This window comes from Xenia sp. Carnegie-2017, unplaced genomic scaffold (assembly GCF_021976095.1).
Source record: "Xenia sp. Carnegie-2017 unplaced genomic scaffold, XeniaSp_v1 HiC_scaffold_22, whole genome shotgun sequence".
NCBI lineage: Eukaryota > Metazoa > Cnidaria > Anthozoa > Malacalcyonacea > Xeniidae > Xenia > Xenia sp. Carnegie-2017.
Window position 1 is genome coordinate 2,056,919 of NW_025813485.1, and position 19,013 is coordinate 2,075,931.

General features: G+C 32.6%; 2 protein-coding genes and 1 long non-coding RNA gene across 3 annotated transcripts; all 3 read left to right on the forward strand.

The window, feature by feature from the left end:
• The first annotated feature begins 282 nt into the window (after positions 1 to 282).
• LOC124447194 (TBC1 domain family member 1-like) lies at positions 283 to 8,648 on the forward strand. The gene is made up of 17 exons (XM_046998086.1): positions 283 to 856; positions 1,224 to 1,823; positions 1,934 to 2,029; positions 3,116 to 3,239; positions 3,308 to 3,402; positions 3,478 to 3,588; positions 3,657 to 3,743; positions 3,812 to 3,874; positions 4,091 to 4,276; positions 4,738 to 5,059; positions 5,686 to 5,838; positions 6,016 to 6,171; positions 6,254 to 6,405; positions 6,722 to 6,814; positions 6,913 to 7,072; positions 7,243 to 7,280; positions 7,380 to 8,648. Exons 1-17 carry the CDS (start codon positions 497 to 499, stop codon positions 8,193 to 8,195), a joined length of 3,612 nt encoding a protein of 1,203 aa, XP_046854042.1. The 5' UTR covers positions 283 to 496; the 3' UTR covers positions 8,196 to 8,648.
• On the forward strand, positions 2,318 to 2,797 carry LOC124447199. The gene is made up of 3 exons (XR_006948646.1): positions 2,318 to 2,397; positions 2,508 to 2,522; positions 2,560 to 2,797. It is a non-coding gene; the product is annotated as an uncharacterized LOC124447199 (long non-coding RNA).
• Positions 8,649 to 10,630: 1,982 nt separating the features above from the next.
• On the forward strand, positions 10,631 to 18,948 carry LOC124447197 (leucine-rich repeat and calponin homology domain-containing protein 2-like). Its single transcript, XM_046998088.1, has 19 exons — positions 10,631 to 11,275; positions 11,365 to 11,506; positions 11,791 to 11,917; positions 12,065 to 12,170; positions 12,245 to 12,381; positions 12,898 to 12,963; positions 13,044 to 13,093; positions 13,494 to 13,551; positions 14,211 to 14,387; positions 15,662 to 15,777; positions 16,125 to 16,178; positions 16,278 to 16,326; positions 16,410 to 16,499; positions 16,578 to 16,625; positions 16,715 to 16,769; positions 16,960 to 17,039; positions 17,834 to 17,971; positions 18,047 to 18,124; positions 18,451 to 18,948. Exons 1-19 carry the CDS (start codon positions 11,137 to 11,139, stop codon positions 18,547 to 18,549), a joined length of 1,809 nt encoding a protein of 602 aa, XP_046854044.1. The 5' UTR covers positions 10,631 to 11,136; the 3' UTR covers positions 18,550 to 18,948.
• The last annotated feature ends 65 nt before the right edge of the window (positions 18,949 to 19,013 follow it).

The window sequence follows — 19,013 nt, forward strand, 5'->3', positions numbered from 1 at the left end:
ATTTTTTAGGCACTTGTACATAATAGCACAAAAAAATAAATGACTCCGAAGAACTAAATTTACCACAAGCGCGCTTTAAAAAAAGTTCGCGAAAGAAATGAGTCTGTAACAAAACATGAATGATTTTCAAATAGCAGGTGAAACAAGATTTAAATGAAAACATATTCGATTCATGGTTTACTTCATCAAATAAGAAATAAGTGATATTGATTAAACTTCCTGTTATTGTTCTTCTTTTCTAGCGCATGCGCATTGTTACCGAAAATACAATTAAATTTATTTTGCCAATGAGTGTGTCAATGACAGTGTCAATGACAGTGTCAATGATTTATCTTAACATAGGACTTACTTTGAAATATGAAATTGTTAGCCATGTATATTATCATAAAACGAGACAAACCTATGTAGTATATCATTGGTAAGCTTAATTCAAACCACTAAGAATAAAATAAGCACATAATATGAAGCTTTTCGACAACATATGTAAATAGGAGAAATGCATAGTTCAAAATCGTATGATGGGATCTCCTGTAACAACGACTCTTCAGTTAACCTACGGTTAGCATACTTTGGTTCTCTGCTAATTGATAAAAGATATACATCTTGCATGATTCCCTGGATTGTTGCTGAAATCAAGAGGAAAAACCAAAGGCAAGATATACACTTTGCTGTTGGACATACAAGTGTTACAGGATTTGTAAAGAACGAAACGGTTGTAGAACATGGCTTGATTCACATATCAAAATGCATAAAACTGGAAGGCAAAGATTCATCAACGTTTGCTTACCTTCTGAAAGACTCAAGAAACAACGCTATTTGCTCATGCCATGTTTTTGAAGCCGAGAATACAAGCAAGGTACATTTTTTTATCAATACAAACGATATAGAAGATCACAGTATAAGACAATTAAGACAAAGACAAGGGCGACTTGACGTTATGGCCCAAAGGCTATTAAATAGTTGATGAAAGGTTTACTAGTTATTACTTGTTTCATTATCATGTTTTTTCTATTTCATAAAGTTTCACATACGTATAAGATTTGGTTTGGATATATTGACAGTCTTTTGCTTTATATTTTGGAACAAACATTTTGTTTGTATTAAAAACAGTCATATTCCAAACAAGAAATTTATGCCTTAAACCAATTCAATTCTGTGGCTCTGCTTGTGCTCATATGATTTTATATAGTTCCATTGTCAGTTAAAACAATTTCTTTTTTCAGGCTAGCCAATTTCTTGTTTGCTTAAAACAAGCTTTACAAGAATGCAAGAAACAAATGCCATTGAAAGAAACTTTAAAGTTACAAGATGTTCCTGTAGAAAATGGCTCAAAAGAGGATGAACATATTGTAAAATATTATGTTACTTACATTGGAAAATTGGCTGTATCACACAGAAAAGCCCCTCCTTCATTGATCGATACATCTATAGAACGTTTTCGTCATCGTAGTCAACAATATTTATTGTCAGCAAAGTCAAACGATTTAAAAGCAGTTCAAAATGGCAGTCACACACCTTCTAATGAAATGCCTCCTAAATTGAAGTCATTAAGAATGAATAGTGAGGATAACCAACTAGTAGAAAGTGATTCAGATGATCAACAACGACCACGTTCATCAAGTGATCACACAACGTCATCACATATAAATATTAATTCTTCCTATGAAGCAACAGCTGGCAAATCAAAAGCAAACTCGTATGGCCTTAATGAAAGTGACAGCCTTGTTATGAGTATTTCTGTTTATTCAATTACATTTAGTTCATCTGTCTCAGGGAAGATTGCCATGGAAAGGAAAGTTCAAGAAATATCGTTTTGTCAGCAGGTAGGTACTGGTATGTATGTTGATGCATCAAGTTCATTTAGATTGTTGTGATGAGGGTTTATGTACTTGCACTGTTTTAGTTTGATCAATATATTTTTCATTATTTTAAGGGTACCATTGAACCAGAACATTTTGGCTTTATTTGCCATAATCCTTCAACCTCTAACTATCATTGTTATGTATTTAAAGCACATTCTAAACATGAGGTTAGTACTTCCTTAAATTTTTTTATAAAAAAACATAAAAAATGTTGTTGAGATATTTTTACAATTTTGTACTACAACATTATGAAACTTAGGAATTAATGACAAACACGTTTGGAGATTTTGATCTTATAAAACAAATACTTCAACAAGCAATTATATTTTCTAAAACATCTGGTTTCATTGTCAAGACAATTAAGATTATGTTGAGAGGGTGGGGAGAGTAGAAGGTGTGTGGAGGAGAGCACTTCTATCTTTGGCTTGAGAGGGTGAGGGAGTGGAAGGTGTGTGGAGCACTCTTATCTTTGGCTTGAGAGGGTGAGGGAGTGGAAGGTGTGTGGAGGAGAGCACTCTTATCTGGGGGTGTGGAGGTGGGAAGGGTGGGGAGTGAGGTGTGTGGAGGAGGGCACTATGGGAGGGGGGGTGGAAGGTGTGGAGGGGAGAGGGTGGGGGTGGAAGGTGTGTGGAGATCACTCTTGAGAGGGGGGAGTGGAAGGTGTGGAGGTGGAAGAGGGGTGGAGAGAGAGTGGAAGGTGTGTGGAGGAGTGCACTCCCCTATCTTTGACTTGAGATGTGACAATTTCCCTGGAAAACATTAATAATCAAGTAAAATGAATTGTGATTTGTGTTTAATGAAGTAGACTTCAGAAATTTCCCAAACATGGTTAAAAGTCTTACATGGTACGGTGATATTCACAAAGTAGTCACCAAAATGTCATCCAAACTGGATTACTTCCTCGAAAATCATCCTAGATTTATTCCTGTTGAAAAGAAAGTCAAAAAATTTATAAGAGTAAAATCAATATACTAGGCTATAAAGCCACGTGATTTTTACATTGTTTAACTCTTTCAAACTCGTACATTCACATTTTCATATAAGTGTATCATGCCGTTTGTCTCCCTCTTAAAAATATATATACGTATGAACAAATTTCTGTTGAGATTTTTCCACCATTAGCAAAGATTGTGTATGTTTATACAATGATATATTTATATAGAATGGTAAAAGAACGGCTTATTGCAACGTGTTAATCTATTACGGTTGAAAAACCTTTACCAATACCAAAGCGTTTTCCATTTTCTTTTAAGGTTGATAACATTATGAAATCGTTAAAAAGAGCTTTTAATTCGGCTTGGCTAGCCGTTGGCTCTTTAGCAGCTTGTGAAAAATGTCCGTTACACAAATTACATCTGTTATGTCAAGCACTTGAAGGTATTTAAAATTATTTTTGTATCTGTTGGCAAAGTTTTTCACAACTTTATTGGATCGTTTATCATCAGGTGAAAGACCCGGTGATCAAGAAATCTTGATTCGTCATCATTTGATGGATAATTTTGGGGAAAGTGTTGTTGAAGATTTAAAAAAAAAGTGCAAGGTTAGCTTTTTGCAAAACATATTTTCCTCAGATTAATTTTCATTTTTCTTTATGAAAGCGAGGTATTTTTTCAAGATTGAATCAAAGCGTCGTGATTTGGTGGAACAAAACGAAGTTATGATGTCATTATTACGTGTTTTATATGAAGATATGCAAAAAGTTCATCGTCATTCATCTGGTGGTCAGGTAATAAAAACAGCTATTTTGACTTTAATACCTGTTGAACGAATTTAATGTCGATGGACTTAATTTAGAGTCGTTCAACGAGCCAAGCAAAGGAAAAACCTCAACAAAATAAATTTATGGCGAAGGCAAAACGCTCTTTGGGAGATATTTTTCGGGTAATTTATTTTTCATTCCTGCTCACATTTGTAATTTTTGCTTATAATTATTTGTGTTTATTTTTCAGTCTAAAGTTAGAATGTCACGTAACGAAACGGACGGAACTTCTTCAGACGAGGCGGAAAGTAAGGTAGGAAATAAAAAATATAGGCAATATTTGAACAGTTCATAATTAATTACGTATGTCCGTGCTCATGCAGTAAATTATGTGCTCTTGAATTAATTACGTACTATTAATTATCTATCTCACATATTTTTACCACTGTCAGTTTTCCCCCTATGTTGCTGCTCACCTTACGCGACATGCCACGGTTATGTAGTTTTACGTCTATTTTATTTACGATAGATTGGATCGAGCAAACATTTTGTGACAATTCAGCAACAAGAAAATAACTCAAGTGAAGCATCAGAGCATCATGTCAATGATGAGAAAAGAGAAGTAACAACAAGCGATGACACGGTGAAAAAATCCAAGCGGAAACATCGGCGGTCTTACAGTGATATCAGTCACGTGGTTAAATCACATAATGGCGTAAGTTTGTACAACTTCCATGTGAACTAAATTTTTTGATATCTCTGACTTTTCTTGAAAAATAGACAGCAAACTAAATTTTGCTGTGATTTGAAGCAAGTTATGTAACTTGTGTTTTTATATGATCGGATTGTTTTTATCACATCATTGTTTAAAGGTATAATTTGTTAATTTCTGCATGTATACGGATATTTTGTACACTTTTTATATTAAGTCTACTTTCACATGATTGTAGACAAACATATGCATGGGCAATCAAGAGTAGGATGAAACAAACAAATCAATATGGAAATCAATGAAGCAACTACATAATTCATTAAACGTTTTTGCAATCATGTCAGGGAGATTCAAACAAAAACTTGACATGACATCACAAACTTATATTGGAATGAAAATCATTCATTGATTTCTTTCTATTTGTATTAATAAATATTGACATTTAAATATTGCATCTTACCTAGATGGTTAACAATGTTAATGAAATTCGTGAACATGTATCAGATGATGAACATTTTACTGTGGATCATCCACAAAGTGGGAGCACCACAACAACTCCAAGCAAAAAGTTATCTCGGAAACAGTCTTACCGTCGCGCTATATTTGACAGTGTTGTAACACCAACAAAAATTACAAAAGCAGAGAGAATGGTATCTAATGATAATGTTATACCTGAAATTATAACCAATAAAAAATCACCAGAGCAATTACGTGCATTATGGAGAAAAGCAATCTTAGAGCAGCGATTATTAATTAGAATGGAACGAGAGAATTTGAAGCTGCGAGGTAATTGTCAACTGTTGAAATATTTATGTATTATTTAAATTCTTTAACTATATCTTTTACAAGAATATATGTTCCGTCTTGCATATTTTTGTATTACGTCAATCGACTGTTCTTTGTTTCGTGTGTGTGTGTGTGTGTTACGTCATCGACTGTTCTTTGTTTCGTGTGTGTGTGTGTGTGTTACGTCATCGACTGTTCTTTGTTTCGTGTGTGTGTGTTACGTCATCGACTGTTCTTTGTTTCGTGTGTGTGTATCTGTGTACTTCTCTTCCTTTAAATTTTAATTTTATTTTCAATTGTTAAGTTATTCCCTATAGCAAGTTTCCATTCAATATGTTTTTTCATCATTTATATCATTGTTTTATATCATTGTTTTTCTTGTAATCGTCTTTTAAAAAATACCTTGTCCTCCATGTAATCCACAATTTATGTATCATATTGAAGGCTATTTGTTATTGTAAATGTATTATAATATCATGAAATGCGTCACAAGAAACGTGTCTTTGGTCTTCATCAGATGCAGAGGTGCATCCTTGAGAAAAAAGTAGTTTCATTAGATCTTGTTGTTTGAAATTTCATATTGTTTGTCTTACAATGAATAATATGTTTGTGTATTGGTGTTTTAGCTGGAGAAGGAATAGCCAAGAATAAACGTTTGAAATTAGAATACCGTGAAGTTTTATCCAGTAATAGCGGAGCTAATGAAATGTGGAACAAATTAATGAATGAAAAAGAAAAGTTGATTGAAAAAAAAGACCTTCTGGAAGCAGTAAAGTTTGGTGAGCTACTTTAACACGATTTTCTTTGAAATCTTTTTCCCATTTCTGCGAAACACCAGTCAGTCACGTGAAATATTTTATTTTCTTTCAATCGTTCGAATTGTTCGTTGAAGAAATGTTGAATGTACATATACCAGTAAACATCTTTAACATCTTTTCCTTTATTGCGTACTCAAGGAATACCAAAGAATCGCCGTGGAGAAATTTGGAGATATTTGTTAAAACAAGATTTATTGCGACGTAAACCCAGTACGATGCCATCTGTTTCTTTATCTTATAAAGAGTTGAAGGAAATGAGATCCATTCATCAACACGCGATTCTTATAGACTGCAGTAAGCATAAAATATATTTTCTCGTCAACTTATTTCAGTATGAATATATTATTAAAATCATTTACCAATTATAATTTTTTAGACCGAACGTTTCCTGCACATCCTTATTTCAGTCAACATGTTGGAGTTGGTCAATTTGCTCTGTTTAATTTACTGAAAGTTTATTCTAACATGGATCCTGATCTGGGATACTGTCAAGGATTGAGCTTTGTTGCTGGAATTCTTTTAATGCATGTAGGTCAACGATTTTTTGTTTATTGACGTTTTTTGTGTGGAATAACTGTAACATGTGCAAAGAGTCAATTATCGTTAACATACACCCCTACAAGTATCTACGAAGACTCAGTTCTTGTTAACATATAGCCGCCCCCATACAAGTATCTACGAAGACTCAGTTCTTGTTAACATATAGCCCCCATACAAGTCTGTACAAAAACTAAGTTGTTAACACATGCCCCTCTCCCATTTTCGGATAGAAAAATATAAATTTGCATCACTGGTACAAATGTCTTTTTCTTCTGAATTTTTTCTTTTTGTCTCATATATGTAGCTTGGCGAGGAGGAAGCTTTTGAGGTTTTGACACATTTAACTTTCCATTACGGTTTACGTAATCAGTATATGCCTGATATGGCGGGACTTCGTGTAAGTATGAATATATTGAAAATGTGAATAAAATTGAGAATATCTACGTATGTGTATCATAAATAAGATAAAGATCTTACTCATTTTATTTGATATAGGTTCAATTTTATCAATATTCTCGTTTACTTCATGACGCCTGTCCAAATCTACATGATCATTTTGAATGTTATGAAGTTACACCAACTTTGTACGCTGCTTCTTGGTTTTTAACGCTCTTTTCTTCATTGTTTCCACTCTCGTTTGCTTGCAGAGTGTTGGGTAAGCAGACGTTGGAAATATAGATTGATAATGAAACAATATTCATGTTGAAACAGTAGAAATATTACTCAATAAAAATAACCAGTTATGGATGTTTTTCAATACTGTAGAAGTCACATTTACTTCCCATCTTATTGCGCGATGAAAAATATTGCATTTTATTTTTCTAGATTTGTTGTGTCTTGGGGGATTAGAGACAATTTTCAAGGTAAGTTTTTGTTTATGAAGTTATGGTGAAATTTTTAGTTAAATATTAACGGCTATCGTTTGCACTGCATTAATATTCGTGTTCGCGTTTTTGCAATAGGTGGCCATCACCTTAATAAGTCGGTTTGAAAAAAATATTTTGGCATGCCAGAGTTTGGAAACGATTGTTGATTTTTTGAAAATTGAACTTCCAAAGCTAGCAGTTGATGAACAAGAAAGCATTGTCAGTGATGTTCTCGCACTGGAAATAGGTGATAAACTTTTCCGTTTTGAGGTTGAATATCAAGTTCTACAGGAGGAAAACCCATCTCTGTTAAAACCGTTATTGGAAAAAACTGCTGAAGAGAACAGAAAGCTAAAAGAGAATCTCATATTACTAAAAGACAAATTGAAGCAAAAGCAACGAGATGAAGAAACATTACTTGAGAAACTAAAACACTTAGAAACTGAGAATGCTCGACTGAAGATGATGGCGATGGGCAAAGGGAGTGTTGTTTTAAATGGAACTCATAGCAATGCAAATGGTTCTGTATTGTGTAATGATGTTAATGGATGTAGCAGTGATTTGTTTAGTGACGTTTCTGGAAATACGTCTCCAACACATGATAGTGTAGCCGTTCATAGTTTTGAGTTGAATCATAGTTTTGTGTTGAATCAAAACGATATCACATCAGATCGTGGTGTAACATATAGTGACATCACTACACAGAGCTGTCTCCCAAACGATAGTGGAGTCAATGGTCGAAACTGCTCCAGTCCTTTTGATGAACAGAGTGATAGTTATGAACACATCCTTGATGAGACTGATGATGAAATTGATCGCTTGTCATGTGATTCACCATTAACTATAGAACTCGGTCCTGATGAACAAAACAACACGACAGAATCACAGAAAAGCAACTCTACTAAACTTTAGAGAGATTCTATTATAAAGAAATTTGTTAACTAACACTACGGCCTTTTATCAAAGCGAATTTACTGTAGCGCATTTATTAATGCATTGACGTGAGGATAAAATTTCAGCATAATGCTTTTGTGTCATAGTTTCAGGTGAAGCTTAAGGAAAATATTAAATGATGCAAAAAAATTAAACCACAAAATATTTATTGTGTAGTGCCATGGCGTCTCGACTAATGATGGTTTAACCATTGATTGAAAATATGTTTCTTTAAATTTGAGTGCCAATTACTATGTATATGCATATTGTACCGGTGCATGACACTTATCTCAACAGAACTCTCTATAAAAAAAAATTATTTTAGGATAAATTCGATGGATAGATAAAAATGATAATAACGCAAATTAATTGCATTATGTAAATATAAGACAAAATCGAAATGTGTGAAATTATGATTAATTATTCGTGCAATTTATATGTTTCAGTTTAAGACTTGAAAAATTATGATATAGAAACCACTGTAGGATTGATAATGACAATATTTCCATAAATGTTCTTGTATAAATCACTATCTTTCTCTGTGATTTGAAGCTTACTGTGATCCTAAATCCACTAAACCAAAGCCTTTGATCCAAAAAATGTGTTAAAAGTATCTTCGGTGGGCACCGTCGGTGGCCGGTGGTATAAATCCAAAAAGATAAATGGCTGCTTTCACTTTCAGAAGTGAGTTATAATGACGTCAGTTTAAGTATTATTAAGTGTCTTTGACAAGTTTACTGACCTTAGAAGTAATTTTCAAAGATTTTTGAACGCTAGACTGTTGTGAAACATTTCAAATTGCTAATATTCTTTTGACGTGAGTTAAACGTCATGTTAAACTACACTAAAGGTCGTTTTTTCGTTGTTATATCTATATCAAATAAACCCTCTAAAAGCCAGATTTAACCAGCAATTATGTTATGGACGGATGGCACTAGGTTCTCATGCAGTTTGCTGTCGAAAGTTTGTTTTGTTTTGGCTTTATCCTTGAGGCAGAAGAAAAAAGATTTTAATTTGTCACAATATTTGTGTTCCGTCAACCGCAACGATAAGTTTTTCCCTACGGCTAGCTCAGTACACAATGACAACACAAAACTCAATGATTGAAGAAGAAAAGATAATTTTACTGCCTAATTTGCTTTAAGGTTTTGAACTCGTGTCACAAAGGAACACTGATTTTCAGAGCTTGGACAGGTTTTTATATTTATGTTATATATATAAATGAGATGCCTCCATGAGTGCAACTGCTGCCCCAACATATAAGTTATCATTGACCACATCAACTTACAAGAATTGAAACCCACTATCCCAAATATGTTCAAGTAAACTAAACCGACTTGCGCAAACTCTTAAAATCATGTACACGCAATTATTTCTATTACAAATTTTGTATAATTGAAACAACAAAGGTACACAAAGCATTTTCCGTAATAACACTTCGTGAGAAATCGCGAATTTTTATAAATTTCGTAATAATATATATACAACCATGTATTAACAAGGAGAGTTCGTTCCAACATTAATATCATGTTCATATCGCTCTTTCAATTTAATAGCCATATCTGTTAGCTCGTTCAGAACTCGAGAAAATTGTTTTAGCTGATTTGCAATCAAGGATGAGTGACTAGATTCTTCAGTACTTCGACAACCCCAAACTACTTCATCTCTTGCCTCCATAAGCATCGTGTAGAACTTGAATAAGTCAACATTATCTTGTATGATTTTTCGCTCGTCGTTGATATTATTACTCCCTTGCGTGTCCAACTGAACCGCAGGTATATCCATCAAACGTGTAGGTACTAGCACAGTTGAATCCATTTCATCAACGGAACGTATAAACTGGTTCATAGCAGTCACCAAAGAGTTTCTACTTTGTTCAGGAATTGTCATCTTGGAACGAAACTTCACACACCAATCCGACCTGCTTTTGTTTGAAGTGGTTTGACAATAGCAAGACAGCAAAGCAATTTATACTGTTGTTTGCTTGTTGAAGTCCACGTGAAAGACATTCTCTGGTTATATGGCCCGCTGCTCATAATAATTGTTATTGGCTATCAATATGTGTGATTCGAACAAGAGAGTCTCGAGCACGTGAAATTCACGAGGAAGAAAGCCAGCTTAATTCAAAAATTTGCATATAACATTTTGTATCACATGACATGTATTCGCTTAATAACATAAGAAAATTTAAAGTTTGCGTTTAGTTTTCGCTATTTTAAAAATATTGTGTATAGTGTATTCATTCTTTGGAAATTTTTGTTAGAAAGGAGTGTGTTACGGCAGCAGAACCATGATGCTAGTCACGCAAATTTGAACATTTGAACTGTACTTCCTGCTCACGAGTGACATCCGCTGATGACGTCTTGACCTTATCTGTGGGGGGGCTTGAGCTTGTCTGTTGACTAATCTTCACACGAGCATATTACAGAACAATTTTAACCACGATTCAAACAACCAGTTTTTTCAGAACAGTTCGAACCACCAATTTTATGGATTGATATACGTGATGCAGTGATAAACTTTCGGAACTAAACAATAGCACGGAGAAAAAAAGTAATAATATTTTCCTGACCTTTACTTAGTAATGATAAAATTGTACGCTACTAATAAAATTGCACGATATGCTGGTCAATAATAATATTTTTCAAACTATGCAAGGTGAAAACTTAGGAAATAAAACTGTCAATATTCACTTTTTTTTGCAACGGTAAGCAAATCTGTTAAGCCTAAATGAAGCACTAACAATATGAAATCAACTGTCCGCTCCGCTGCATTCTGCGGTCTTGTACCAAGGTTTCAGAAGAACAATGGCGACTAACCAAATGTCAAATCCGGTAAAAGCAAATTGAAGGTGTGTCGGCTTGAAATCGAAATTACACTTGTCTTTTGACTGCAATTTGCTTAAGATGCTTTCTAGAGTATGACAGGAAAAAATATCAGTGTAGATCGTTGCTTTGAGGATGCAGAAAATTCAGGTACTCTTGACTTGTCGGGTCGAAATTTGAAGGAATTTCCAGAATATCCTGAAGAATGTGAATTAATCGATGTCATCGAATGTGGTTTGTGCTTATTCGTTTATATTTTACAATAATAAGTATTTTCTTTTATTTTCACATTGAAATAGTTAAAATTTCTGTGTTCTTTGCAGACATTTCGAAAAACCGTTTCACAGAACTTCCCACTGTAGTATGTGAATTTGTAGTATTGGAAAGACTCAATTGTCACCACAATGCTATAAGATCCATACCAGACACTAGTCGATTGACGTCTTTGACTTGGCTCAATCTCAGGTTCCTCATTTTATGAGATTAGTAAATTTTAATGTAGGCCTTCCTCTCAAAAGCAAAGAAATGTTAAGTTCTTGCTATTAATATCAAAATATGCCCAAAGAATCTATTTTACTCATTATGCATATACAATGAAGTATGAAGTATTGATTACAGCCATACGCTATTTACTACAGAAAATTTTGCATGATTCTTTAACTTTCTCCAATACTTAAGTTACTTGTTTTGTTTAAATTTTTCCAATACTAGAGATCAAATCAATTAGAAAAATTTGTATGTTTTTTTAGTAAAAACCAACTGCAAACATTACCAGAGCATATATGTGGTCTTCCATTACAAGTATTAATTGTGAGCAATAACAGATTATCATGTATTCCAAATGAAATTTGTAATCTGAAGCATATTCAGTACTTGGTAAGATTTATTATTTTATGTACTTTTAACAAAAGTTTAAGTTGCTAGAAACTGTTTGTATCAAAGTCTTAGAGATAATTAAAAAAGCTTGACTTTTTAATGCAGGTATCTATTTTTATTGTACTTATAAAAAACCTTTATTTTTAGAATATTAGCTCAAATGAGATTGTATCATTACCTAGTACAATTGGCCAATTATCAACTCTTCGTGAATTGAACATTCACCAAAATCATTTGGAACAACTTCCAGATGGTAAGTTGATAAAACAAACACAAAATCATTCCTATAATCTCTTTAGCTGCCAACTGTCTTGTTTTCTTTTATAGAAATTTGCAAACTAAAACTAGAAAAATTGGATTTCTCATCAAATAGAATAACTGTTATACCAATTGTCTTTCGATATTTAACAACTCTTACTGAATTAGTTCTTGCTAATAACCCACTTCAATCACCTCCTGCCCAGGTAAATAAATTTAAATTTTACAGTTACCAATATACTATTGCTATTATACAGCTACTTTTTTTTAATATAATAATTTAGTTTTGTAAGTCTCATTGTGTTTAACAAAGGTATCCCAAAAAGGTTTTGCTTGGGTCTTTGATAAAAGCGCAATGCCTTGTTAGTGACAATTTCCATACACAAGCAATGCCTTCAAATCATTTTTTCAAATTTCCTAAATATGTACTTAGCTTTTTCAATGAAAGGTACACATCAAGATTAGTAGTGGGAGGGGAGGTAATTTTCATGTATGCATGTTCTATTAATCTACTTTATTTCTATTAAAATCAATGGTAATTAGGGATTGTAACACATGAAATAATGCATGAATTGTATGAATATACCTAAGCATTCTAATTATTGATCTTTGTGGTATCTTGCTGGTCATTGCACATCAAAGGTTTTTCTTGTAATCATGAAATTTTTAATTAGTTTGCTTTAGTTCTTGCTAAGTTTTTCTTAATCATTTATTTTTTGAAGCTCTGCACAAGGGGTCGTGTACATATTTTTAAGTATCTTTCAATTGCAGCACAGATTCAAGATAAGGTTTGAGAAATTATCTAATATGAGCTATTTCGAAGATATTGTAATGCCTCTTTGCAACATGTTTTTTTGATGTTATTTAGGGAAAGGATTCAACAAAAAGTTATTCTTTGGCTCATCACAATGCTAGCAGGTGTTTTCCCCAGAATTTTTATTCTAAAACAGTAAAAATGGTAAAAGAGTAAATACTGTAGCATTGTGTAGTATTTGGTGAACAAAACCAAAGTATTTGTGATGTTTGGGGTTGACATTAAGGAGCAAATGATATTTTAATTGTTCTATTTTTGTGGTTTCATTGCAACACTAGATTTCATGCATAGTGATTGAGTAATAATGAACATATATTTGAGCAGGGATGGTTTGGAGAAGTAAATTGTATAATATCAAGTTCTGACATAAAATTGCCATACATAAATGTTTTAAAAATGATTTTAATATGTGCTAAACTACAGTCTGATTAATTCGTTTCATGAATATATGATAATAGCTTATAAGAGATGGCTAATTTTAAATTTTTATTTACATGTCCAAAGTATTTTGACTGAAGAAAATCTTTTTCCATCACCAAATGAAGAAAGAACATCAAGGAGGGTATGAAAATGTTAATCATTGCTATTTGCTTCATCCATAAAATTTAAAGAACACAGGTTACCTTGCATTATGTATGTATATATGAATAGGAGATAAATCAACAAGCCTTTCAATACACAACATTTTATTTATCTAAATTTTTACCTCAAGATTGTACCATTTGATGGTTCTTCATTTATAAAAAATTGTATTATATTTTTAATATCATTATCTTAAATGAAACGTTCTTAAACGTTTTAAACATAGCCAGCACTCAGTAGTTAGAAACAGTGACATACGTAGCAAGCTCGCAATTTCGTGTCATGTAAATATTTCATCATTGGCATAAAACATTTCTTTAGAAATTAATTTTTTTACAGTGAGTAAGCGCTAAAATTTAACATAGCACGAACATACTTGCGGGCTGGTTATGCCACTGGTCATATATAAAATTTGGTTATAAGAGGTGTAAATTCCTAAATGGTATTGTTTACTCTATAAAATACTTATAAAAATTTAATCCTTCCGTCGTTTTTATACATCCTAAATCTACTCTTATTTTTCGAAACATATCACGCAAGGTGCGAATATTTTCATTTTCTGTAAAAACTATCCTGACAGTAATGCTGCTGTTGTTGTATTTAGTTTTCAATCCTTGTTGGGGTTTTCTTTTTCATCAGGTTGATCGTAGAAATAGCGAGCAGACAAAAAACAACGATCAATCAAGAATAGGACGTAAAAGAACGACATCCCTTGAAGCTGAACTCACTAGAGCTGACCTGTTACTTACCGAGGAACGTAAACTTGACATATTTGGTTTTGAGGGCGCTGAAATTCAATCTGATTTGGATTCTCAAGTAAGTGTGATGTACAGTTAAATCTTGAAACATTTACGATTTGCGCATATTACGTGTCGAACGAAAAGATTTAGTTTTAAAGTAGAACATGAGAAAGCCTTCGTTACATGATTTTGGCGTCATGTTTAAAGTCTAAATTTTTTACAAACGTTTTTACTTGTGGAAAGATCATTGAACTAACCATACGTAAACAGCGGTGCTACAGCATAAATGATTATATTAATGTAATATTCAAATATGAAGAATAAATGTTGGTAATTTATTACCTTTCAAACAGAGACGAACTGTATGTGCAGTAGAAGTGATTGTGTGTGGGGTTTCATATCTACGTAGTGCATCGAATGAAATGAATTACGGTTTTGTAACTTTACTTAAGGGAAACTATGAGTTCGTTAGCTATGCTACCTCTTACACGACGTAATGTTAATCATAATGATCTAAATTGATTTCTTTTATTTGTTGTGATCATGATATAAATTCAAAAATACATCAATTTAACACATTGCATTTTCCAATTTTATTTGCAGATGATAGAACTAGAAAATCATGCTGCCATTCTCAGAGTTACCTATTCAGACGAGATAACTGTAGCCTTAATAGGACTTCTCACATTTTTCTTATTCTTCAACATTTTAACTTTTTTCGATGCGTTTAAACGTTTAAATTATATTCTTCAAGTTGAACTTGCTGAGATATTAAATGACTTATAGATCGTATTTAGATAACATTTTTAAAATTCTACTTTCTGAGATGGAAAATGACTTTATGAATGAAAAAGAGGGGCTATAAAACATAAAATTAGCATTGTAACATAACCATAGTTAAGACAAGTTCAATAAAATTTACGAATTGAATATTTAATCTGTTAACAATGGAGATAACTCAGATTTTACTTATGAATACATATAGCTAACTTAATTTGCGCAATATTACGTTAATCATGATAAACGTTTGCCATTTCACGCAAACGTGTGTACAAATTATGTATATTTACAGTAGATAAACCAAAGTTTAACGTGATTAACTTTAAGATGTGTTTTATTTGAAACAAAAACGGTGTCAATGATATGAAATGTTTTTAGTCGTTATGATAATCACGTGATTCATTTCAACTTCTAAGTGCTTTCAATTGAAGATACAACTTTATATTTTATTAATCCTTGTATGCAGCTGCAGTAATATTTCATTTTTCGAACTCTAACACATTTCTCACTTTTCAGCGCGAAATTTCAGTTGCGTAGAACTGACGTATTATTATTTGTGTGTTTGCGTAGAGAAATGGCGAAGAACTTCGTGAAACCTCCAGAAAGCTTCAAGTTCAACTGGAAAAACAGAAGGAAAATGCTCGACAGAAACAAGTTAATGAAAGTCGTGTTAAAATGACTGATGGGTATGTTTGTAGTGCATTTATTATCTTTGATTTAAAATCAAAAAACTCCACTTTGTACGCAGTATATCTTCAGACTAGTTTGTATTCTTTAATCGTTATCGTTCTACCATTTTCCGTGAACCATTAAATGTAAAGCAACTATGTATTCAAAGTTTTAACTTATAGAAGGAGATAACAGAACAAACGTTTCAATAATTCTAAATAAATTAATATGCTACTGCTAATATACCAATAACCATATATTAATTTATTTTAGAAAGTATGCAAATTTATAAATAAGAATTTTGAAGCATTTCATTTTATTTTAGTGCAACGGCAATAATAATAGATCGTAATTTTCCTTCCAGATCCAAAAATCGAAGAAGACCTTCAGCTAGTCAACAGCCGGCTGTGAGTAAAGTGTAAGTTGGTTCATTTATCGCTTATTATTGAATGATTTTTTGTTAGATTTCTGTCTACTTAAACCTAACGCTTATTTGTTCAATTTCTATGATTTATAGCGAAAGCAAATCGAGTTTGGTGAAGAACGTTGAACGTGTAAATAATTCGGTGTGTAAATGTAAAAGTTAAATTATCTTTATCGTTATCTCATATTCTTTGTGGTGTAATCAGCGTTATTTTCTTGTCAATAGAAATCTAAAGATGATTCTCAGCATGATAGAAAAGACGTAAAAGCTTCAATTAAATATGTGGAAACAGAGAGACGGAAAAGCAAAAAGGAAGTAAGTGGAAAACTGTCATAGAATTTACACGTTATTATAATTCTGTTTGTTTAATAACAAAATAATATGTTTCTACAGAATGATGTAAATTACGCTGAGGATGTTTACATGCCAAGAAACGCTGAGGTTTGTGTCGTATTTAATACTATTTATCTCAGCTCGTCAATGGAAATGTTTATATTTTTAACAGTCGTTATTTGTTAATATATTCATAGGATACACCATTTCCTGGAATATACAAACGATCCCAAACAGCTACTCCAAGTTCAGGTATTGCAAATTCTATGTAGAGTAAGATAGAATGAACAAAAATTACTGTTGATATATTAGTCATGACTCATTAGAGCAATATTCTTAACGAATAAGCTAAATAGTCATTTTATATTCACTTTACGCTTTATTGAAGCTCCTTAGAAACTTGTTCAGTACATTTTAATGAGAAATGATGTTTTTTCTGCAGCTTATGCAAAAAAATTTACCGTAAGAAGAATGTATGAAAGTGCACGAGAGGAATTGGAAAAAGTGGAATTGCTGAGAGAAGTAAGTATTTCATGTACATTTTATTCTAATGTGGTAAATCATGTGTCAATACACATGCATGAAAGTGACAGTGCATCACTTGGGAGACTATAGGTGACATAGCAAATGATAGCAGGTGACAGTAGATGGTAGTAGGTAATAGAAGATGACATTAGATGATAGTAGATGACATTGGATGATCGTGGATGATAGGTAGGTTGCAATTGGTGGTAGCAAGTGACAGTAAATGACAATAGATGATAGTAAATGACAGCATGTGACCACATTCTGTGCTTTGGATCATATTGGACGAAACTAGATGGCGGTGGATTCCAGTGACAATGAAAATGACAGTTGTGACTTTGAATGAAGTTGGATTACGAAAGATGATGATGTTATTTATACAAGTTTTTTATGTTGGCATAAATACAGCATAGAGTTTTTGTTTCTTTATTTGAAGCTATTGGGGGGTGGGGTGTTAAATGTAGGAAGTAGAAAACAACACATGCAGATTTAACATGCATATCAAATTAGTTTGCTACATAAATTAAGCACAGTATTTTGATGAAACACAAGTTAGTTTCTTACCATGACCCTTCATTGTCTCCAATGGAAAAGGAATAAGACCTGCCAATGCAATGAACCAATTACAATTTCCTCAAAAAACTGTTTATTTTGCTGCATACTAATTCTATATGTATTTTTTTGTAGACACCCTGTATAGGTCAACACACTTGTATAACTAGTTGAAAAGAACTACTTTGAGATGACTACATAGCTTCATAACACTCATGTGATTATTTGCATTTCTTCAGGCAATTGAAAAAAGATTGAAAGTTCGATTACCAGATGACATTCCTGCATGTCTGGCTGATGGCACTGTTCTTTGTCATTTAATAAACTATATCCGAAAAGGAACAATTCCCACAATATTTGTGCCAACACCAAATATGGTAAGTAACTAGATCCATTATTTTACTATTTTTACTTACATATACATGAGCAATTTGCTTTTTTAATTTGTTTAGCCCAAACTCACAATGAGTAAATGCTTGAAAAATGTGGATCATTTTCTAGCAGCATGTCAGAAGTTAGGAGTAGGAAGGGTATGGCTGCATTTCTTTTATATTTCATGAAACAGAGACTTTGTCGTGGTGACAAACTTAAAGATGGATTTCAAAATAGCAAATACAATGTTCTCATTTAGCAGACGTTGACACCTAACGAGTAGTCTGCTGAAATGCATAGTGTCTCTTTCTAGCTGTAAATAACAGTTCCTTTGAATTGTTGGGTTAGTGTTCTGGTTAAAACAGTTCTTTTAAGAACTATTACATTGTTATTATCACCATTCACCACGGTATTTGCTATTTTGAAATCCATTTTATATTTCAATATAAAATGTTTAAAGAATTTTGTACTTGTATATTATTAGGACAAGTTATGTAACCCAGCAGATATTGTGCAAGAAAAAAACCCAGCTAATGTCTGGTTAACTGTTGAAGCCCTACTTATGGAAACAAAATCAAGTTAACATCAAGCTAAAATGTGAAGTGATTAAATTCAAATAGAAATAAGGTATAAGTAATTCTCCAAGTTAGTTTTAATCAACATGTAGATATATTGTAGATTTTACAATTTGGAAAAAGTTCTTTATAATTTAAATGTCAATATTTCTTCATTCATGTCAAGACTATGTATGCAAATTAGATAACAAATATAAATAAACAACATTTGTTTAAGGAAATAAACTGGTTTTAACAAACCGACTATGTCAGTTAAATAGATCCCAATGGAGAAATACTGTCATTGTTGTCTCACACATTTAATGTACATAACACAGCTGACCCCTTACTTGTTACTTTAATTTATTAACATATATACATATGCAATGTTTTTTCCGTATTTTATTAAATAGTTAACCCATTGAAAAGAGTTTGTACATTTGAGGCTAACATAGGAATTTGTCTGCAAATTTGAGTTAAGGCAAAAGCAAGA